Consider the following 23,787-nt stretch of genomic DNA (forward strand, 5'->3'; position numbering starts at 1 on the left):
GAGACCAGTCAAAATGAGGGTGGCTTACTTTTAAAGGACTTGACCAACCGCAGCCCTTTCCCACTTAACAAACACTTCACCCTCACACACACCACTATAAATACTCCTCACCCATTGCTTTCTCTATCAGAACTCACCACTTCCAAGTCCTAAAAACTACCTCTCAATCTCCCTTCTTCCATATTCTTCACGTACCCTTGTTGTCTTTCTTCTTTCTCTTGCAATGGCAACTGGTGAATTCGATGTTTCCGAGAATGGTTGCTCTGTCTTAACTCATTTGCACTGGCAAAAGGCTGCTGATGCCCTCCGGTGCTCTTATGTCGACGAGGTTAGCCGAATGGTGTCGCAGTTTGCGGAGGCGAAAGTTGTTGGAATTCAGGGGACTACCCTTACGGTGGCTGAGGTCACGGCGGTTTCGAGAAGGAACGAAGTGGTGGTTTCGCTTGATGAGGCGGCTGCTCGTGACAGGGTGGCGAAGAGTGCTGATTGGGTTAGCGACAGAGTCTCTCGTGGGATTGACATTTATGGAGTCACCACTGGTTTTGGTGCTACGTCTCATAGACGTACCACGAAGACTTCCGACCTCCAGACGGAGCTTATAAGATTCTTGAACGCCGGTGTGATCGGGAAAGAATATCTTCCGACCAGTTATTCCAAGGCGGCTATGCTCGTTCGTGCCAACACGCTCATGCAAGGCTATTCCGGTATCCGGTGGGAGATACTCGAAGCCATGACGGAACTCATGAATCGGAATTTGATCCCGAAACTGCCGCTCAGAGGGACGATCACCGCGTCCGGTGATCTCGTCCCGTTATCATACATTGCAGGGTTGTTAACAGGGAGACGAAACTCCAAGGTCGTCACTGCTGACGGAGGAGAAATCGACGGTGTCGAGGCTTTGAAAAGAGCTGGAATTAATGGTCCTTTCGAGCTCCAAGCAAAGGAAGGTTTAGCTCTTGTGAACGGAACCGCCGTTGGTTCTGCTGTTGCTGCGACGGTTTGTTTCGATGCCAATCTTTTGGCTCTCCTTTCGGTGATTCTCTCGGCTTTGTTTTGCGAAGTTATGCACGGCAAGCCGGAGTTCACCGATCCCTTAACGCATGAGCTCAAGCACCATCCCGGCCAGATCGAATCGGCTGCGATCATGAAGTTTCTTTTAGACGGAAGTGATTACATGAAAGAAGCTAAGATCAGGCATGAGAAAGACCCTCTTACTAAGCCTAAACAAGACAGGTATGCAATTAGAACCTCTCCTCAATGGCTTGGACCTCAAGTCGAAGTAATTCGACAAGCGACGCATTCGATCGAGAGGGAGATCAATTCCGTTAACGATAATCCGTTGATCGATGTCGATCGTGACATCGCTCTCCATGGTGGGAATTTCCAGGGGACGCCTATAGGTGTCTCCATGGACAATCTCCGAATCGCAATCGCAGGCATCGGGAAGCTCATGTTTGCTCAATTCTCCGAACTCGTTTGCGATTACTACAACAACGGTTTGCCGTCGAACTTGAGCGGAGGAACTAATCCAAGCTTGGACTACGGATTCAAAGGCGCAGAGATTGCCATGGCTGCATACTGCTCCGAGCTACAATACCTCGCGAATCCCGTCACGACGCATGTGCAAAGCGCCGAACAACACAACCAAGATGTCAACTCCCTCGGCCTTATCTCGGCTAGAAAAAGTGCAGAAGCCATTGAAATACTCAAGCTGATGTCCTCAACATTCATGGTGGCACTTTGCCAGGCTATTGATTTGCGACATTTGGAGGAAAACATGAGAGAAACAGTGAAAAAAATACTTCTCCAAGTAGTAAAGAAAACACTCTACCTTGCAGAAGATGGATCACTGCTCCAATCACGTTTCTGCGAGAAAGAACTCTTGCAGGTCATCGAACACCAACCGGTTTTCTCCTATCTCGATGACCCGATGAACCCTTCGTACACCCTTTTGCCTAAGCTTCGAGAAGTGCTTGTCGAAAGGGCACTAAAAGATAAAAAGGGCGACGAAGAAGGGTTTTCGATATTCAAAAGGATCCCGGTTTTCGTCGAGGAATTGAAGGCGAAACTCGAGGAAGAGTTACCGAAAGCAAGAGCAAAATTCGGCAATGAAGAATTCGAGGTTGCTAATCAGATCGAGAAATGCAGGACTTATCCGATATATGGATTTGTGAGGAAGGAAGTGGGAACTGAGCTTCTTGTTGGTGAAAAGAAGGTGAGTCCAGGAGAGGATATAGAGAAGGTCTGTGAAGCCATTAATGAAGGGAAACTGGGAGCTGTTGTTATGAGGTGCTTAAATAATTGGAAACTATAGGCTGTTTCAGTGTAATAATGTTTGGATTGTATTATTTGTAACATGTTTTGTTTCTGGTTCTTCACGTTTTTGACTTTGGGATTATGTAATTTTGTGTTCTGGTCGGAGTCAATGAAGTTCTAGTAATGGATTATTTATCTATGAGACAAAACAATGAGAGACAAAGGAGACAAAACATAATTGCGCTAAAGATATAAATTACACCATGCATTCTTGATCACAAAAATACATAAATTTACAAGACAGGAATGATAATGTAAACTCACCTTTTCTTTAGGGTTGAATTGCATGATGAACACATTCAAAATAAATGCAAGAACCCCCCCCCCCCCACAAGGCCGCTAGTAGAACTTAACAACCCAACCTTTCTAATCTCAGAGCTGTGAATCTTTTCAAGCAGATTTCATTGCATGAAGTCATGAACAACTCATCGCAAGGAGATAGTTTCGTTGGGGAATATTATATTAGGATTTCGAATATGCGGATTAGGAGCTTCCGATTCTTTCCATTTGGCTCCAGTGCCGTCAATACGAGACGAGATGCTCCACAAAGTGTCACCTGGCTGAACCTTTGTTGTTGAAGGGGTTGAAGATTTAGAAGCAAAATTGGACTTGAATAGCTGATGTGTTTTGCTCTTTCCCATTCCATTGGCAAGCAACCATCGAGAACCAGACTGTTGTTGGGTCGTGGTACCCCAAAGTTTTGTCTTGCCTGGCTCAGTCCTCAAACCTGCAACATGGACTTCAATGATTCTGAATTGAGGCTCTTCCTCTTTCACCTCCTCCATGGCAGACTCAGAGTCTTCGTCCCGTTGATCGTTTTTCTTCAAAGCAGCTGAGATAGTAGAGTGTATCTTTGGCTTTGGTGGGACAAATACTCTCTCCGCTTGAATCAAAGCAAGCACTGGTGCACCAACTGGCTCATAGTTTCTTATAGGATTGTGAAGTTGCACCATCAATGCGACTGTGAAGTTATTCCCAAACAAACCACACTTTCTACCCTGTCTTTTCTCTTCCTTTGACCCTCTGCATATCAAGTCTAATGATGTAGCATGATGAGCAGCAAGGATTTTAGAAGTCTGCTCTCCAAGTCGATCTTCATCACCTAGTTCCCCAGAATCAAGTCTTATCCATTCATCAAGCGGCAGTGACAGACCCATCAAACCGTCAACATCATCACCACTGTCTTTTATGTCCAACAATTGCAACCCAGCAATTCCCTCCAGACCAAGGGATCCAGTAACACCAATTCCCCTACCCTTAAGAGCCGAAATTTCCCCAATAGATTGCACACTGATGCTTGAAGGTCCATCCTCATCTGACATGTCCGATTGAATTCTCAACCCTTCCAATGAGAGTGCTTCAATCTTATCCATTGCCAATGGAACAAGATCTTCAAGTGATACATAATCCAAACCCATCTCATTGACAGAGGACGAACTAAGCATGTTAGAGCTGGATAATGGTGATCTTGTTTTAATTTTCTTTTGTCCAACCTCAGAATCATGCTGCAACATATACTGGCTGCACAGAAGAAACAGTAGCATATAATATCAATAGGATATCACAAACAAAGTTGATCATGGAAATAAATGGCAGGAAGCCAAAGAAAAATGGACTCACAAACCTCTCTGATCCCTCCAGAGTGGGGGAAGCTTCCCATGCAACTTGTTCCATAGTCTTACCAGTTATATCCTCCAAAGGCATCAACATATTTGCCTGCATGGAGAGCTTTTCTATCCCAATTGAGGCCAGTCGTTGAAGTATGTCCATTACAGTGGGACCCATTCCTGCAGGTACCACAACTGGACTAGACACTTGCATGATCAGGCTCCCACCAACTTTAGAATCCCTGAAAATTGAGGGATTCATAGATCGCAAAAACCCTCCATTCTTTGTCTGAAGTAATGGACGTAAACCATCTCCAAGAGGGGGAAGATCAAGTGGATCTCCAGGAGAAAATTTAAATGGGTTTCCGAGGCCAACAGAAGAACTAGGTGGAGAACGCTGAAAAGCCTTCTCGTTCAATCCCCATTCATGCATTAATGCTTCTGTCTCCAAGTCTTCCAAAACTTTAGCCCTCAATTTGATCCTCCCATTAGTTTCAATCTGATGCTCTTGCACAGCATCTTGAACAACAAATGGTGTATCCAAAACCCCACTCGAATTCCCCGAAGTAGAGATGTCAGAACTACATTCTAGTTCCCCCCTATCAGCCATGCCAAAATCAAATAATGAACAACCACTAGCAAGGGTCTCTTTCTCAAATTGCCTTAGTAAACGCTCCCTTGGTGACTCGGGCTCACTCTCAGAACACGAGCTGAATGGACTGTTATCAAATCCAAGCATACTCAAGAACTCACTTGCCACAGATTCGGTAACTTCATCCAAGCTAACCGAGGACTTCCTGTTTGTTTCATAATTAGCATTATGTCCCATGTAGTCTTCCGAGTCTTCAGAATCAGGAGAATCTAAGGCTGCCTCCAAATTTGTAATGCCATCTAAAGCTAACTCCAACTCTCTCATCAGTGATTCTTTTGAGAATTGGTCATCCACTTCGGAATTGCTATCTCGTACCACAAGTGTGTCTCCTCGATTAACACAACTGACCTCATTTAAGGGAGAAAGCTCATAGGATTCTTCAGAATTTACATCCATGTCAGGGTTAATTTCAAAAAATTTATTACTTTCTACTTTGGATACAGCAGCCACCATGGAAACTTCCTCCGACCTAACCTGTTCTTGTGAAGATAATTCTTTCCCTTTTTCCACAACATAAAAATCACCTCCGGTTTCTTTCTCAATGTACTCATTTGATTCAGATGGAGGTAAGGCAGGATCAAAATGTTCAACCAACACATCGGGTTCAGGCTTAGAAGGAATTGAAGCATCATCTGACTTGTGTTCTTCAAATTTCTGATCTACCACATTTTCATCATCAGTGTCCGACTTTGATGAAGGCAAAATTTCATGAAGTTCTTTCATCTCCTCCATAAAGAGAGAAAAGGATGTGATGTTAGACAAACAGGGAAGACTCTCAACAGCCCTCATCGTGCCCTTCTGATCATTGTTACCGAGTTTAGTACCTGTTTTTCTATTTTGCTTCATATCAGACAAAACCATATAACCAAAACTAGCATTCATTATAGCATCCTTGGCCTTCCCTGCTAACTCAAAACTTGTTGTCCAATTCCCCGAGCTCTTCACTTCCTCCAATTCCTCCCATGTAAGTGGAAGCAACCGAGTAAGGTCAACCTGATGCTTCCCTATGTCAAGGTCCGGTGCACCACACACAGAAGCATAAAGCAAACAATGCATTGCCTCATACTTGACTGAATTGCGAGGTCCAATTTTAGTACCGTATACAGAGCAAGTAACCGATAACTTCTCTTCAAATTCAGCAGTTCCATCAAAAACTTTAACGGGACGAGTCACTAGAACCTCATCCCGCCTCTTCCAATGCACGCATAGACTAAGTCCACTAAAACCGACCGCCAAATCTTCAATAGAGTGTACTATAAGTGAGAAGCAACAAGGAAACTTACGGCTTTTGTCATTCGAAAATGCTTTCAACGCCTTCCAACTCCAAATGGATTTCTTGCCTCTACGAGGCGATGGACCCGCATTACGATTCTTAACGCTTCGATTCGGTTCCAAAGAATGGGTTTTCGTGACTGATTTGGAACGAGAATTAGAATCATAAAATGAATTCCTTGGAGGGTTCTTGTCCAAATACAACGGTTTGCTAATAACTTCAGTTTAATTCAAAAACTTACCCGATTCTTCACCATTCTTCTTCCTAGTTTCATCTTTGCCCAACATCATCTTTTTATACACGAAATTATAACCAATAAATTCCAAAATTCATTAAACAAAACCAAATCTAACAAAGCCTAATATGACATAAACGAATTATGCATTAAACCCAGAAATTAACTCAAAAAACAATCCCAGGAAGAAGAAAAAAAGCACCAAAAACCAAAACATATAGAAGCTGAAAATAATTAAAGGCGGGGATGTGAAGAAACGCCTTACAATGCGAGTTTAAGAGGCTGAGAGACGATTGAGCCACGCTTGTCTCGGCGGCGGGTCGGCGGCGTCCCCTTCCGTTATCTGAATTGCCGCTGCCTTGTTTTGCAATTAAACATCTCAAAATGAAACTACGAGAAGGCAATCACATTTACGTTGTATTATATTTATGCATGGTATTTTTGCATTTGTCGTTGATGGTCCCTTGAACTTTGTGAAATGTCTTTCCAAAGACCGTATATTTTGGGGGTTTTTTTCGTAGTTACTTTACTCCACTCCATCCATTATTGCATCGGTTTTTATTTCATTGGCTATTTACTAAACTAAGGTCTAATTTTTAGAGGTTGCTCATAAAATGATGGTAAACAATGCGTTTAGTACCTAAACTATCAATTTTGGCCCATTTTAGTGTTTAAACTTTCATTTTTTTTAAAAAGAATCATACTTAACGTTTAGTTTTGTTATTTATTGTAGTACTCGTTGTTAAAAACTTATGGATAGGTTGACATGGCATAACTCTCGTGGACGGACGATCAATCCGAATGGTGAATCGTGGAGGTCGTAGGATGAAGAAATTGAAGAATTCATCGTCGATTTGGGGAGATTGAGGTGTTTTCTGGTGAAACGGAGGTTGAAATCAACCGACAGATGCAACTTCTGGCAACTATAGATGCGCCGAGCGGGGAGCCCATCCGTTAAGTTTTTTAACGACATTTACTAAAATGAAATAAAAAGTAAACCTGAAAAAAGTTTAAATGCTAAAATAGATCAAAACTGATAGTTTAGGTACCAAAGGTGTGGTTTAACCTTAAATGATTAAGTAAGATCTAATATTTTTAAATATGTTTAAGTAAGAATTTAATCTTTTAAAACGATCGAATAAATATATAAAAAATTTAAATCTAATGAAATAAGGGTTTGACAATGACATTTACTTTATCATTTAATTAATTGATTTTAATACTATACTATCTCAAAATAGATAATGATAATTTTTAACGTTTTTTATTTTGTAACTCTGTTCTTAAATATGGATGAGCATAGGTTGGGTCGTATCAGAATTTTAGTCCACCCGATTTGAACTCGACTCGAAAATTATATCCCTTTCACCCAACTCGAATTTGACCTGATTTTTTTAGATAAGATTCGAATCTGACCCGACCTAAAATAATATATTTATTAAAAAATATTATTTTTATTCAATAAAAATATAGATTTGATTGAAAAGAAATAATATATAGAGGGGTATTATTGTAATAGCACTAAATATATAAGGTAAAATTATAATTTTTTGGGTCGGATTTTTTTAAAAAAATCAACCCAATCTGGTCAAAACCCTTCTGGTTCAGCTCCCATGCTCATCCCTATGTTTTAATACATTTTTTAATTACTTTGAGTCTTAATATTTAAAGAAAAAGTCTACGACGCTCGACAAATATCGATGAGCATAGGAGCTAATTGAGTAATAAAATTATTTATTTTTATACAAAAAAGGGCTAATTGAGTCATTGAAAATTTTTACATACAAACTTCACACGATATATGGTATAAACATCATTAAAATATTTTATTTTAAATTATATCATGAATTATCAAATTCGATCCTTTCACATACTTTACACCGATAAGATATTTATTATATTCAAAAAATTTAATTCATATAACTTTTTTATTCTCAATCAATTCAACAGTAAAACATACTTGGTTCTATAAATTTAAAATTTTATGAAGAAAAAAAATCGTTAATAACATTTTAATTTTTAATCAATATATAAATGAAAAACACAGGTTTATTATATATCAAAATTTAAATTAATTCAGACATTTTGAAATATCCTCACTCAATTCTCAATTTAAAATATTATTTCAATTTGATGGTTTTATCTCGGGATGGTAATTTCACCCCATCCGACTGGTCCCAATTCGATCAAATCAATTAAAAATAATAATATGATATCGGGTCAAGTCGGATTTTTAAAAGGCATGAAGTCGGGTCGGGTCAGGTCGAATCGGGTGGATGGTAAAAAAATTCAGACTTAACCAGACTCGAAGATAATAATGTAATTTCCTTAAAAAAATTATTTTTTAGTTAAATCCTTAATTTATATCGGGTCGGATAAAAAATATATATTTTTTCAGATTGGGTCAAATTTAGGTGAATGGTGTATATCTTCATGTAGGATCGAGTTGACAAAAAACTCAACATTAACCCGACTCGTTGTCATCCCTAATTTTATCCATTAAACCATCAAATTAAATATTAAAATTGTCTTACTGCATGCACAAACTTCAAAGATTAAAAGGTTTGATTTTTTTTTTTTGAGATCTTAAATTCGAATGCTAATGATAGTCTCTTATTATTCATCGGCCAATCGAACCATTATAGTATTAATTATCAATCCCACCAATACCTTATCAGAGCCTTCATTCCTAGGTATTAGTAAGACGTTACATTTGTGCAATAATCACGTAAATACATAAATATAATTAAAATTTCTTTTATTATTTTATATATATATATATATATATGAGAAAATAATCTCAGTGACTAAAAATGCGTTATAATATACGATTTTAATCAACTTTTTTTGGATTTGCCAAAATGACCAACTAAATCGCAATGTGATCGATAATTCGCAACGCGATCTCCAGTATCGCAAATCAGTTTCCAGATTCGCAACGCGAACTTCGACTATCGCATTGCGATTTACATATTCGGGTCGTGGTCGTGATTTTGGTCGTGGTAATACGTGTATTCGACACGTCCGCGCGAATACTATCTTTTTAGAGAAAATTCTTAAGAAACAAATGCAATACCACCAGTCGTTGCGATTTTGGACTATCGCAACGAATTTGGAATAAATCGCAACGCGAACTTCGACTATCGCAACGAATTTGGAAAATCGTAACGCGAACTTCGACTATCGCAATGCGAATATGTAAATCGCATTGCGATAGTCCAAGTTCGCATTGCGATAGTCGACTATCGCATTGCGATTTACATATTCGCATTGCGATAGTCCAAGTTCGCATTGCGATAGTCGAAGTTCGCGTTGCGATAGTCCAAGTTCGCATTGCGATAGTCGACTATCGCATTACGATTTACATATTCGCATTGCGATATACATATTCGCATTGCGATAGTCCAAGTTCGCATTGCGATAGTCGAATTTCGCATTGCGATTTAGTTGGTCATTTTGGCAAATCCAAAAAAAATTGATTAAAATCGTATATTATAAGGCATTTTTTGTCACTGATATTATTTTCTATATATATATATCATTACATTAATATATGAATTATTATATTAATGTTACGAGTTATTATATTAAATATTATAAACTATCATATTAATTTTATGAGTCAATTACATCATATCTCCAAATTATAACTCTCATTTTAAATTGGTTGTTAAACGTTTAAATATTTTAATTTCATCCTCAAATTATAACTCTTATTCTAAGTTAGTCCTTAAACTTTGTTCCGAACATTCTAATTTCATCCCTAAACAATGACTCTTTTTCTAATTTAGTCCCCAAACTTTTGAATATTCAAATTTCATCCTCAAATTCATCCAAATATGTAATTAGCTTCAATCATAGTTTAACATAAATTTTATTTTTTTTCAAACATATAATAATATACTTTGGCCTATCAATTTTATTAACAAGAGATGTGATTAGTATGCGCATAGTTTGGGGTGAAATTAGATGCATCACTTTCAACAATAACCTTCGTACATCTCAGTTCAGTGACAAGTCGAAACCCACATCTCTAGGACAATCAATACATGTAGCCCGACCTGCCAAAACGAAACCATCAGAACCTCTCACCACCGCTCCCATAGCCACCGATCCATCGTCCTTTGGACGTGCACCATCCACATTTAACTTGATAAATCCCGGTGAAGGTCTACGCCGACATCGTGGATCTGCCAACTTCTAGATTTATAGCAGCAACCGATCGAGTATATGTCTGTTGCAAAGCTTTAGTCGAAGCAACCAATTGGCATCCAGGTAGAAGACGCCCCTCGTGGATAAACACATTTCGTCGATGCCATATTTGATAAAGAAGAACCAACAACAAAGTAAACATCCGAACTTCCAAGATACTGAACCACTTGAATCAAACTCCTCAAAGAGCACACGAGAAAGCATACCCTGCATGCGATTCTAGTTCGATGGTTTCGATCTGATTCGACTCGATCAATTTGGACTTTTTAAAGAATAAAGTTCAGGTCAGTTTGAATTCGAATTTAGGATGAAAATATCCAACTCAACCCGACTCGAAAAAATAATATAAATTTACCAACTCAACCCGACTCGAAAAAATAATATAAATTTACCTTATATTTAGAGATAATTATAATAATAATCATCTATATATTATTTTTTCAATTACCTTTTATTGCAAAAAAAATACATTTTGTAAATATATTTATTTTAAATCTCAAAAAATCAAATCAAATTCGGATAGGATGAAATCACCCGTAAACTTGTATCGGGTTATTTTCGGATTTGGTGGGAAAGGTTATCCGGTTAGTTCCCCCACGCCTACACGACAACGTTGTACCATAATCGGTGGATTCAAATTGCAGCAAATCCAATAATTTAATGACAACTGAATCCGTACACGTGGACGAAACAAAAACTCCACGTCACCCTTTCGCAATTATCCATGTCATACATGTGATTTGATATATTATTTATGGTTTATTGTAGATGTTGAGCTGTAGGCTGTAGTGTCCGGCTCAATTATTTGAGTTTTAAGATTTTTTTTTCATTGTTTTCAATCAAAAATAACATTTATATTTAGGGTAAAATATACAAATGAGTTTCGACTATAGGATGATACTTTATTGAAAGTCTCTACTATTAAAAATTAAGAATCAAATTTTCAATTAATAAAGTGTTGTTTCGTTTGATCTCTCAACTATTAAAAGTTACAAAATGATCATTCGACTATTCATTATATTTCAAACTCGTCTTTTTTTTATAGAAAATTAACGATTGTCTGAGCTAAACGTTAACTTGTATGATAAAATTCAATCTAATAATATCAAACGGTTATCATATATCCGTCATCAAGTTAACATCCATCTCAGATGACAGTCAAATTTTTAACAGAAAAGTACGAACTTGAAACATAATGAATAGTTGTGCGACCATTTTGTAACTTTAATAGTTGAATGTCTCAACAAAGTAACACTATATAATCAGAAGATTATTCTATAACTTTCAATAGTCGAAAGACCTAATAAAACAATATCATATACTCGTGGACCATTTGTGTACTTCATCCTTATATTTATATATATATATATATATATATATATTATTTTTATAAACAACAATATACATTATTATAATATTAAAAAAAGCATAAATCTAAATATATTCAAATATAATTATCTTTAATTTAAGTATAATTAATTAAGTAATTTTTTGAGTGGTAAACCGGTTTCAGAATAGTTTCAAATTAATATTCAAAGCATTAGCAACATAAAATCTCTTTTATTTGTTATTATAATACACAAAATAATCAAAATAACACAAATTGAATAGCCATATAAGATAAGGAGACAAGGTTGATGCCATAAATTATATTTTAGTTGATGTTAACTACCTTAATTATAAGATATTGTTTTGTTAAGTTCTCCGACTATTAAAAGTCATAACATGGTCCATCGACTATAAGATGTTACTTTGTTGATTCCCTTAAGTATTAAAAATTATAAAATAGTCATCTGACTATTCATTATGTTTTAAACTTGTCATTTTCAGTTAAAAAATTGACAGTCGTATGAGTTGGACGTCAAAATGCTAACTGAGATATGATAGTCGTTTGAGATTCTGAGATTAGATTTTATCGTATTCCAGTCAGTAAGTTAACGTCCAGCTCAAACTGCCTTCAATTTTTAACGGAGAAGGACGAGTTTGGAACATAATGAATAATCGTGTGACCATTTTGTAACTTTTAACAGTTGAAGGACTCAACAAAGCAACATCCTATAGTCGAAGGACCATTTTGAAACTTTTAATAGTTGGAGGACTTAACAAAACATCTTATAGTCGGAGACTATTTATGTACTTTATCCTAAATTTTAACTATAACTTTTTTTATAATAGTATTAATTATCTTTTAACTATAATTTTTTTTAGATTTTGAAACTGACGATTTATATCACTAACAAATTTGAATATAATACATATGTATTGGTAAATAATTATCATTATACAATCAAAATGATAAATAATATATATCTAAACTTAGATTAAAAAAATAATATATTTTAAAATTGGAGTGATGATTCTGTAATCTATGCTATCATCATAACATATGAGGATTGGGAAGGGGCCAACCGAGTGTTCGTCCTGCTCTAAATTATGAAAGATGAAATTATTTAGTGTTAAAAGTTATAACATGATACTTCGACTATAGAATGTTATTTCTTTAAGTCTCTCGGTTATTAAAAGTTATAAAATGATCACTCGATTATTTATTATATTCCAAACTCATCCTTTTTAGTTAAAATTAACTAAGCTGGACGTTAATATGATGACTGAGATATGATAATCTTCTTAGATTCTGAAATCATATTTTATCATATCACAGTTAGCAGGTTAACGTTCAGTTTAGAATATTGTCAAAATTTCAACAGAAAATGATGAGTTTGGAACATAATAAATTGTCGGGTGACCATTTTGTAACTTTTAATTGTCGAGAGACTAAAAAAGTAACATTCTATAGTTAGAAGACCATTTTGTAACTTTTAATAATTGAGAGACTTAATAAAATAAAACCCTATAATCGGGACCATTTATGTACTTTTTCTTCTCCTTAATAAAGTAACATTCACATGGACTCCACCACCTTTTTCCCATAGTCTTTCTTCACCTGTTATTCGATTTGATTTGAATTCATTCGATTTCTATACAAAAATGACGAACAGTGATGAATTTGGAGAGGACCTGAACGAGAACGGTCATCCACTGTTCGGGCCGATGAAACATCGATTCAAAGTTCGATCGGAGGTAAGGTTTTCCTGCTTCGTTTTCGTTTTTGAATCAAATCTTGCGTTTCGGCATTGGCTGTTGGCTGGCTCTTTTAATAATGAGGGATTACGTTTGATTTTTGGAGCAGAAAGTAGCGAAAACGAAGGAAATGTTGTCTAAGCAAGCGGTTCAAACGAAGAAGATGTTGTCGAAACATGCCGTGAAGATCGCTAAACGAGCTGAAGAACACGAGCGATTCATCAAATTGAACAATGGTTGCAGCTGATTTCTATGTTGAATAACATCTCACTTTCTCTTGAGGAGGACGATTACTGGATTTGGTTAGGGAATGGAGAGGACTGTTTTTCAACTAAGTCTTGTATTAATAATTTTTTTGATACGGCTGGTAATCAGGGGATTCAGGCTAAGTGGGACAAATATATTTGGGTCGGGATAACTCCTCCACGTGTTGAAACTTTCATATGGCAAGTTGTTCATCAGAGAATGGCAGTTAAAGAGAAATTGTTGAAGCTAGGAGTGGCTGGGATTGAAGACCCTTTATGTTCGTTGTGTGGCAGGTTTGTGGAATCTGTTTCTCATCTTTTTATGCATTGTGAGGTAGTTGGGGGTTTGTGGGTTAGATTTGCGAATTTTTGGAATGTTTCTTTGGTGATCCCTAATAACATCTTAGATTTTATTATTATGTGGGATGAGCTACAACAGAATTCCAGTATTTGGAAATTTATCTTAAGGGCGGTGTTGTGGTCTATATGGAAATGTAGGAAAGAGGTTATCTTTATGAAAGGAAAGCTGGATGTGGTGAGGATGTTCTTTATTGCTCGATTTCGAACAGTCTCTTGGTTTGCTGTTAGTTTTGACACTGGGCAGATCTCTTTCGACTCCCTAGTGGGTGACTTAACTCTTGCTGATTCGATTGGTAGACAGAAAAAAAGTGGATCCAAACCTACTTGTTGGGTTTCTCCTCCAGACGGATTCATAAAGATTAATGTTGATGGGGCGATGGTGAGTGGTTGGAATAAAGGTGGTATAGGTGGACTCATATGGGACAGCAGAGGTGTGTTGATTCACTGGTTCTCTGATAAGGTTGGAGGGGCCTCCGATTATGGCAAAATTATTGGCGATAAAGAGGGGTTGTACATGTTGTCTGATTCAGGTGTTGGTCTTAATAAGAGGATTATTTTAGAATCGGATTCAAGTAATGCTTTGAAGTGGATCAAGAATCCAGAACTAAGCTCCCCTATGTTTCTATCCTTGGTGAAGGAGATTGTTTCTATAATAGAAGGGAAGGATATTATGTTAAGTCAAATCTTGAGAGCTGCTAACAGGGAAGCGGACAGACTAGCTAAGGACGGTATAGGATGATCGTTAGGCTATGTTTTTGGTGTGTTAGGGTGCTAGACTCCCTTACATTTCTGCAGGGATTTTGTTTTCTGTCTTATGTAATTAGTGTTAAAGTTTCTGCAGGAAAAAGTGTTTAAGTCTTATGTAATTAGGATTAAGGCTTCTAAAGTTTGATGTAAGGGATGACAGTGTATTATTCTCCTGATTAATAAAAGTAGTAGGCACTCTTTTCCCTCTTCTTTTGTCCTTCATGTTACTATTGTAATATGGTGGGCAATTAGAAAACGAGGCCTAATATTCTATAAAAAAAAAGGTAAACGTTTCGTTGTTCTTTCTTTGATTTCATGTTGTATTTAATCGCGCATATTAATGTATGGCGGGTGGATTTGTCGTTATGAATAGTAGGAATGGAGTTACAATTTCGGATTCCTTTTCCTTTGTTCTCTGGATTTCTTATGTTTAGGTGACTCATCTTTTGGGGGTTCTTGGTTTTGGAGGGTTTTGCTTTCTCTTGGGAGCGAGTGAGTAATATAGCCTTTAATTAATGGAATTGGTTATAAGAAAATTTTGGCTCTGGAATCCATTATATATATGCTTACTCATACATTTTGGAATTTGATTTCTAGAGCCACAAGGCATTCCTTATGTGTATTGTTTCTTCTATGTCATCTTTGTTCCTCTTCGGTGGATATATTACCGCTTTAAGAAATGGCATTACTATCTTCTGGTAAGTTGCATCTCTGTGCAATTTGGTCATGTTATTGAAATCTATGAAAAGAAATTTATCAGAAACTGATGAAGCTGGTACATTTCAATTTGTTAGGATTTCTGCTATTATGCCAACACAATCTTCTTGTTTGACCTTATTCTTTATCCGAAAAGTGAAAAGCTTTTCATGGTTTGCTTCTCATTTGCTGAGGTAAAGATAATTATAGTACTCGGTCTCTTACATACCATTCATTGGTGAATGGTTAATTTTTAATTTTCTTCATTCCTTTGGATGCAACTGCAGGGGCCATTAGCATGGGCACTCATTGTTTGGCGTTGTAGCCTGGTTTTTAGTTCCGTTGACAAAATTATTAGTGTCCTCATACATCTTTTGCCTGGTATGTTCGTTTTCCTTATTTATTGGCACCATTTTTTTATTTAAAAAGCAATTTTTATGCAATAAGTTTGTTACTATTGTTAATTTTTCCTTCAAAATGGAAGAAGGGTGGTGGGGGTGTTAGGAAATAAACCAAGTACAATTAATTTCCTTATAACCATATTAGTGAGAATGCAAAATAAAAGCAGAAAAATAATACCCGAAAATTGATAACGGAGTTCAGCCAATTGTGCTTACGTCTCCGGGCTGCTGCAGATCTTTTACTAAGAGAGAAAATTTACAGGTGTTTACAAAACACTCACTACTCACAAGAAAGCTCTCTAGTATAGGAAGAAAGAAATGTTTTGGGATGATTTTGAAGCTAAATGGGTAAGGGTATTTATAGTAGAAACTTAGAGACTAATCTTTGAAAATACCCTAAAGTGCAATGACTAAAGTGAATTTACCCATTCCTATTTTCAACAAACATCTACCAAAATTTTACCAAACTTTGAAAAACATTTTTCAAAGAAACATTTACCAAACTTTGAAAAAAACATTTTCCAAAGTTGGTTGCCAAACTTTGAAACTTTTAACAATCTCCCACTTGAAGACTGATTTTAATATGTCTTCACACCTCGATCAATGCAGCAGCATGTCTGGTCTTGTTATTCTAGCATGCCAACTGAAGTTGAACACAACTTCAGTTTATCCGTAGTCACCGTCTTTGTCAACATGTCTGCCGGATTTTGAGCTCCACTAATCTTTTCAAGTTTCAAAATCCCATCTTCCAGAAGAGACCGGATAAAATGATATCTCAATTGTATGTGCTTTGTCCTGGAATGAAAAGACGGATTCTTTGCTAGATGGATAGCACTTTGACTATCGCAATACAAGATATTGTTTTCTTGTTTCTTGCCTAACTCTTCCAAGAAACTTTGGAGCCAAACCATCTCCTTGCTGGCTTCCGTAACAGCGACATATTCTGCTTCAGTTGTGGAGAGAGCAACTATCTTCTGTAGTTGAGAAACCCAACTCACTGCAGTTCCTCCTAGAGTATAGACATACCCTGTAGTGCTCCTTCTGATGTCGACATTTCCGGCTAAGTCAGCATCTACATAGCCTGTCAGTATCATATCTCCACCTTTGAAACAAAGTGCTTTATTTGTGGTACCCCAAAGATATCTGAGGATCCATTTGACTGCTTCCCAGTGTACCTTGCCCGGATTATTCATGTACCTGCTAACAGCTCCCACTGCATGAGCAATATCTGGTCTGGTACAAACCATGGCATACATCAGACTTCCAATTGCTGAGGCATACGGCACCTTCACCATGTGTGCACGTTCTTCCTCCGTCTTTGGTGATTGGTCTTTGGAGAGTCTGAAATGAACACCTAAAGGTGTACTTACTGGTTTAGCATCTTGCATGTTGAACCTGGAGAGTACTTTGTTGATGTACTCAGCCTGCGATAACATCAAAGTCCCCGACTTTGTGTCTCTCTTGATCCTCATCCCAAGAATCTGCTTTGCAGCGCTCAGATCCTTCATAGCAAACTGCTTCGACAATTTTTGCTTCAAGTGTATAATCTCTTGCATGTCTGAGCCTGCAACGAGCATGTCATCAACGTACAATAATAAAATAATGAAGCTGTTGTCGAACCTCTTGATGTAGCAACAATGATCTGCTTGGCATCTGATAAAACCACTGCTACTCATGAAACTATCGAACTTCTTGTACCACTGTCTAGGAGCTTGTTTTAAACCATACAAGCTCTTCTTCAACCTACATACCAGGTTTTTCTTGTCTGCCTCTATGAAGCCTTCTGGCTGCCTCATATAGATTTCTTCCTCCAAATCACCATGAAGGAAAGCTGTCTTTACATCTAACTGCTCAAGATGTAAATTCTCTGCAGCTACAATTTTCAACACCAGTTTGATTGTAGACAATTTTACGACTGGAGAGAAAATTTCATTGTAGTCAATATCTTCTTTTTGCTGAAAGCCTTTGACAACCAATCTTGCTTTGTAGCGTTTGCTCCCATCGTGCTCTTCTTTGATCCTGTAAATCCACTTGTTGTGGAGCGCTTTCTTGCCTGGTGGTAATTCAGCTAATTCCCATGTCTGATTTGACATAAGCGAGTCCATCTCATCTTTCATGGAAAACTCCCACTTGACTGAATCCTCCACTTGCATTGCTTCATCATAGCACTCTGGTTCACCATTGTCAGTCAGCAACAAGTAGTGTAAAGAAGGAGAATACCGTTGGGTTGGTTTAGGAATTCTGGAGGAGCGTCTCAGTTCTGGTGTGCCTGGTTCTTCTTGAACTGCTTCAGGATTGATCTGAACATCATTTCCAGATATCTCCTCGAACTCAGCAAATTCCTTTGTTTCAGCTTCGGTATTACTTGATTCTGCGGTTGACCTATCTTTGTACATCACATTTTCATTGAAAATGACGTCTCTGCTTCTGATGATCTTTCGATTTTCGTAGTCCCAAAACCGGTAACCGAACTCATCACCACCGTAACCAACAAAGACGCATTTGTTGGACTTGGCATCAAGTTTACTTCTTTCAGCAGAGTTTATGTGTACATAAGAAATACAACCAAACACTCTTAAGTGTGAAAGGTTTATTTCTTTCTTGCTCCAAGCTTCCTCTGGTATTCCGCCATCCAAAGGAACTGAGGGCCCACGATTGATCAGGTAAGCTGCAGTGTTGATAGCTTCAGCCCATAGAAATTTGGGCAATCCGGCATGTATCCTCATGCTTCTGGCACGTTCATTCAGAGTTCTGTTCATGCGCTCTGCTACGCCATTCTGCTGCGGTGTTATGGGAACTGTTGTCTCCATCTTGATCCCATTGTTTGCGCAGAAATCTCTGAATCTACTGTCTCTGTACTCTCCTCCATTGTCAGACCTCAACCGCTTGACTTTCAAACCAGTCTCATTTTCCACCATGGCCTTCCATTTTCTGAAGGTATCAAAGACTTCTGATTTCTTCTTCAGAAAATAAACTCACACCTTCCTTGTTGAATCATCGATGAAGGTGACATAATATAGTGAGCCTGCAAGAGATGGAACAGGGGATGGTCCCCATACATCAGTATGAACCAATTCTAACCTTTCTGCCTTGGGAGTCTTGCCAATCTTTGTAAAACTGACTTTCTTTTGTTTTCCAAAGATGCAATCCTCGCATAGTCCGACATCTACATTCTTTAGATCCGGCAGCTTCCCTTTTGACAGAAGTATCTTCATTCCTTTCTCGCTCATATGGCCGAGCCTTTGGTGCCATAGGTTTGATTTTCCATCAGCATCTGCTACTGCAATGATATTCTCTAAATTTGAGGTTACATAGAGAGTACCGGTCTTCTTACCACGAGCAATGACGAGTGCTCCTTTGGTAATCTTCCATTCACAGCCTGAAAAAGTTGTTCTATATCCTTCTCCATCAAGCTGCCCAACAGAAATCAGATTTCTTTTGAGGCCAGGAATGTCTCACTCCTGTTAGCTTCCAGGTGGTCTGGTTTGGCAGCTTTAGTCGGATGTCTCCTTTTCCGACGATCTTCAAGGTTTCATCATCAGCTAGATGAACCTTCCCAAAATCACCACTGACATAGTTCTCCATGATTTCTCGGCATGGGGTGGAGTGAAAAGATGCCCCTGAATCCAAGATCCATGATTCAATCGGACTGTTGACGCTTAAAATCATGGCATCACCTGTCTCCTCCGTCATATTGGCAGATTCCTGTGCGCCGGTATTTTTCTTCGGTGCTCGGCAATCTCTTTTGAAGTGACCCTTCTTGCCGCAATTATAACAGGTAAAATCTTTATTTCCTGTTCTTGATTTGCCCCTTCTGGATTTTGATCTTCCACGATTTGAATTTCTTTCTGAAGTTCTCCCTCTAGACTCCGTGTGCAAGGCTGAGGAGGTTGATGCTTCACCCGATTCTCTTCGTCGAATTTCTTCACTCAATACCAGATCCCGAACATCGTCGAATTTTAATTTGCTGTTTCCCGACGAACTGCTGACTGCTGTAACAGTAGCATTCCAACTGTCTGGTAGAGATGATAAGAGAATTAAAGCTCGAACTTCATCATCGAAATCAATTTCCACTGAACTCAACTGGGTTGTGATTGTGTTGAGTTCATTTAGGTGTTGTGCCACTGATGCCCCTTCCGCCATCCGCAAATTGAATAATCGCCTCATCAAATGAACTTTGTTTGAGGCCGATGGCTTCTCGTACATACTGGAGAGAGCCGCCATAAGACCCGCCGTGGTCTTTTCCTTTGCTATGTTAAAAGCAACATTGCGGGATAATGTCAGTCGGATAACTCCGAGGGCTTGTCTGTCGAGAAGAGCCCAATCTTCATCCTTCATGCCCTCTGGTTGCTTTCCTGAGAGAGGTTGATATAGATTTTTCTGGTACAAAAAATCTTCAATCTGCATCTTCCAAAAGCCAAAGTCCGCACCATCGAACTTTTCAATTTTCACCTTCCCTTCGTCTGCAGCCATCGCTCCCACTCGAATCTGGCTTCGTTTGGATCGTTTCTGACAATTCTTGCGAATCACCGTGTATTAGAACACCACCGTCGACAAACTCGTATCGCCGACCGAATTTCACTATTCACGAAATTCACTATTCACGTGAATAGTAATGAATAGTAACCTCGTAGAAAATTTGACAAAATTCACAACCAAAAGCTCTGATTACCAGTTGTTAGGAAATAAACCAAGTACAAGTAATTTCCCTATAACCATATTAGTGAGAATGCGAAATAAAAGCAGAAAAATAATACCCGAAAATTGATAACGGAGTTCAGCCAATTGTGCTTACGTCTCCGGGCTGCTGCAAATCTTTTACTAAGAGAGAAAATTTACAGGTGTTTACAAAACACTCACTACTCACAAGAAAGCTCTCTAGTATAGGAAGAAAGAAATGTTTTGGGATGATTTTGAAGCTAAATGGGTAAGGGTATTTATAGTAGAAACTTAGGGACTAATCTTTGAAAATACCCTAAAGTGTAATGACTAAAGTGAATTTACCCATTCCTATTTTCAACAAACATCTACCAAAATTTTACCAAACTTTGAAAAACATTTTTCAAAGAAACATTTACCAAACTTTGAAAAAAACATTTTCCAAAGTTGGTTGCCAAACTTTGAAACTTTTAACAGGGGGCAACTTGGATTTAAAGGCTGTTAAACATTCAATTGTGTATGTGTACTTTCCTTGTCATACATGGTAACAATAGCTAAGGTTATTGCAGAATGAAATTGCTGACAAGTTATATAAACTTACCAGTTACCATGCTCATAAAAACCATCTTAAAATTTCCACCTATTATGATCATTTAGGATATCAATGGAATGTTATTTTCTGCCATAGTACATAGGCAGACATACATGAGATTTTCCTACTCTCCAGATTCCAATTATTTTTGTTGTACATGTCCTACATACTGTTGATTATCATTAAATGTTCCTTGGTTGTTTCTGCCCATTCAATGAGTTGTACTTGCTCAAACTGGAATAACCAAAGTAGAAAAGACTTGATTCCTCTGTATAAACTTGACCTTCTGGTTCTGAATAGAGGGCCTCTATGGCATCAACCCTCAGCCTTCAGAGGAGATTCAGAAAGCTGATATGTTAAGTATCTGGAATTTTTCCATTAGTTGAACATGCCTTGTGGAAAAACTTTTAAAGTATATTGTTTAACAAGGAGTTGAATGTAGGCATTTTTTTTTCTAATTCATATTTTGCTTATGCCTGGTTTGATAATTTGATTTATCTTATTTGTTCTGAAATAAACTCTTTACACAACCAAAATCTGAACTCAAGCATATAGCACTTCAGAAGTGTATGTAAATTGGGACAATTTTTTATTTGGCCATGTTCCTGTACACTTTAAAGAAAAATAACCAGTGGTAATAAAAAAATGTGAACTCTAGCATATAAAACTTCAGAAGAACTACCATACAATACCGTACTTGTCATGTTTCTGCACATATTGGAAGAAAAATAATAAGATATAACATCAGTTCTGTAGAGATTGAAAGACATCTGCAAACCCCCGTGGGTGGATCATTTTTCTTTGCTTGAGGCCTAAGAAATCTTACTTGACCTGTAACAAGTGTAGATGCTATGTGCCTTTGATGGCTATGTTGGTAGCACATTCGGGGAAATATGGCAGGAATGTGTTGCACAATTTTGGAGCAGGTGTTTCTGGAAAAGACCACCATCCATAGAAAGAGGGGCGAAGCTTATGTTTCTTGCTTGTTATTTTGAATATTGTTGATGCCGAATGTAACCATTTCTGCTTTCAGGTATTGTTTTTTTTCACAATTCGATGGTGGAATCCAGCAACCTTCAAAGCCATGCAACCTGAAGGAACATCTAATAGAATTTCATGGCCTTACGTAGAAGACCAATCTTTCCTTTGGACTTGGCTGTTTGGGGTACCCTTAGCCGCTTATACCCTCTGGCAAGTTCTTTATTTCTTCATCGTCCACGTGCTGCGTCGGCAGAGACTGTTAAGAGATCCTGAAGTCATGACATCTTACAGGTACGCTCTCTTTATTCCCATATTACACTACTTTGCTTCTCTTTGCTCAGATGATTACTTCATATATAGGGAACTTTCTAAAAAGGCCAAGAAAGCAAACAACATATGGTGGCGTTTAAACGGGCTGCTCGGGTATCAAAACCGTTTCTTGATGTACATTCTATTCCAAGCCATTTTTACAGTGGCAACCATGGCACTCACTGTCCCCATCTTCCTATCATACAAATGCCATGTCATTTTCCAAATACTCAAGGTTTCTGCTTCAGTATGGAATGGAGGAAGCTTCCTGTTAGAAGTGATGCCTACACAGGTAATCGTGAAGGAGAAGAAGAAATCCGAGATTCAGATGCAGCCGGTACCACAAAATGATCAACCTTCGGAAATAACGGTGATGGCGAACAATTCGTCGGAGATACACCACCAGCCTTGAAAGCTGTAAAATTCCACGGCGAATCAGTAAGTCCTCCCCCTCTTAGCTGTTGATTTGTATGGGACAAAGGACAAGAGTTAATTTTTCTCCTAGAGAGTCCGAACCAGTAGGCTTGATTTAAGAATTTATAGTGTTTATATATATTAAGCTGCTATACAAAATCTGAATTTTGTAAAATTAAATTCAAAATTTTAATGGTTGTAAATATGGTGAAAGATGTTTTGTAAAAGCAAGAAATGATTATAACTGCCAATTGCCAAGCTTAACTTCATTTAGTTTAATGTTCTAATAGTGATGATTAGAATAAAAATATAATTCATTGCAAAGGAATGCTAAATTGTGTTTATCACTAATATTATCTCTCATATACTATAACATAATTGATCTAAAATTAATAAAATTAAACATTCTTCTGGTCCACTTGCATCTTCATTCTTCTATATTAGTCTTGCTTTTATTGAATAAATCACTGTATGAATCCCTCGTTTTCGGGTTAAATTTGAAAAAAATCTCAAATGTTTTGATTTCCCTATTTATGAAACATCTAAGGTAAAACATATTAAATATATCGCCATATGCTCGACAAATCTAGGGATAGGCATGGGAATCGAACCCGACGGGTTCCGACCCGGTTGGGTTCGGGTCGGGATGTGTCGGGTCGGATCTCAGGTGGATGATTCCTTGTTCTCAGGTCGGATCGGATGGACCAAAACCCGACCCCATGCCCATCCCTAGACAAATCCCTCATCTCCTAGAAAACATTTTATGAACTTCATCTTCAATCAAATAGGAAACGAATTAGTTGATTAATAAATCGAATATAAATGATTATATATATATATATATATATATATTAACTTCTTTATAAGATATGAGCAAAAAAATCCAACCGTTAAAGAAATGAGAACAAAATTCAGTACATGTATTATTTGAGACCATGTTGAAAATTTGAGATTATGTCCATCTATCATCTCGTAAAACTGTTCACGATCTTGAAAGGAAATTATGA

The 23,787-nt window shown here is 37.6% G+C and overlaps 2 protein-coding genes and 1 pseudogene across 2 annotated transcripts; 2 read left to right on the top strand and 1 right to left on the bottom strand.

Annotated features, from left to right (window-relative positions):
* The first annotated feature begins 142 nt into the window (after positions 1-142).
* Positions 143-2,449, top strand: LOC120201341 (phenylalanine ammonia-lyase-like). The gene has a single exon (XM_039201971.1). It carries the CDS (start codon positions 224-226, stop codon positions 2,312-2,314), a length of 2,091 nt encoding a protein of 696 aa, XP_039057902.1. The 5' UTR covers positions 143-223; the 3' UTR covers positions 2,315-2,449.
* A 292-nt stretch (positions 2,450-2,741) lies between these two features.
* On the bottom strand, positions 2,742-6,135 carry LOC120201350 (annotated as a pseudogene).
* Positions 6,136-13,841: 7,706 nt separating this feature from the next.
* Positions 13,842-22,793, top strand: LOC120183153 (glycerophosphocholine acyltransferase 1-like). The gene is made up of 8 exons (XM_039187930.1): positions 13,842-14,709; positions 14,806-14,867; positions 15,163-15,220; positions 15,326-15,426; positions 15,523-15,618; positions 15,712-15,813; positions 22,110-22,348; positions 22,418-22,793. The coding sequence occupies exons 1-8, from the start codon at positions 13,842-13,844 to the stop codon at positions 22,776-22,778; spliced, it is 1,887 nt and encodes a 628-aa protein (XP_039043861.1). The 3' UTR covers positions 22,779-22,793.
* Positions 22,794-23,787: the final 994 nt, after the last annotated feature.

Source organism: Hibiscus syriacus, unplaced genomic scaffold (genome assembly GCF_006381635.1).
Source record: "Hibiscus syriacus cultivar Baekdansim isolate YM2019G1 unplaced genomic scaffold, ASM638163v2 tig00000340_pilon, whole genome shotgun sequence".
NCBI classification, from domain to species: domain Eukaryota; kingdom Viridiplantae; phylum Streptophyta; class Magnoliopsida; order Malvales; family Malvaceae; genus Hibiscus; species Hibiscus syriacus.

Bases quoted from the DNA above. Each gene is read 5' to 3' on its own strand.
- LOC120201341 (XM_039201971.1), top strand. From the start codon at position 224: ATGGCAACTGGTGAATTCGATGTTTCCGAGAATGGTTGCTCTGTCTTA.
- LOC120183153 (XM_039187930.1), top strand. From the start codon at position 13,842: ATGGCAGTTAAAGAGAAATTGTTGAAGCTAGGAGTGGCTGGGATTGAA. The intron at 15,221-15,325 runs GTGAGTAATATA...TTTGATTTCTAG, and splicing joins TTGCTTTCTCTTGGGAGCGA to AGCCACAAGGCATTCCTTAT. The intron at 15,619-15,711 runs GTAAAGATAATT...ATGCAACTGCAG, and splicing joins TTTGCTTCTCATTTGCTGAG to GGGCCATTAGCATGGGCACT.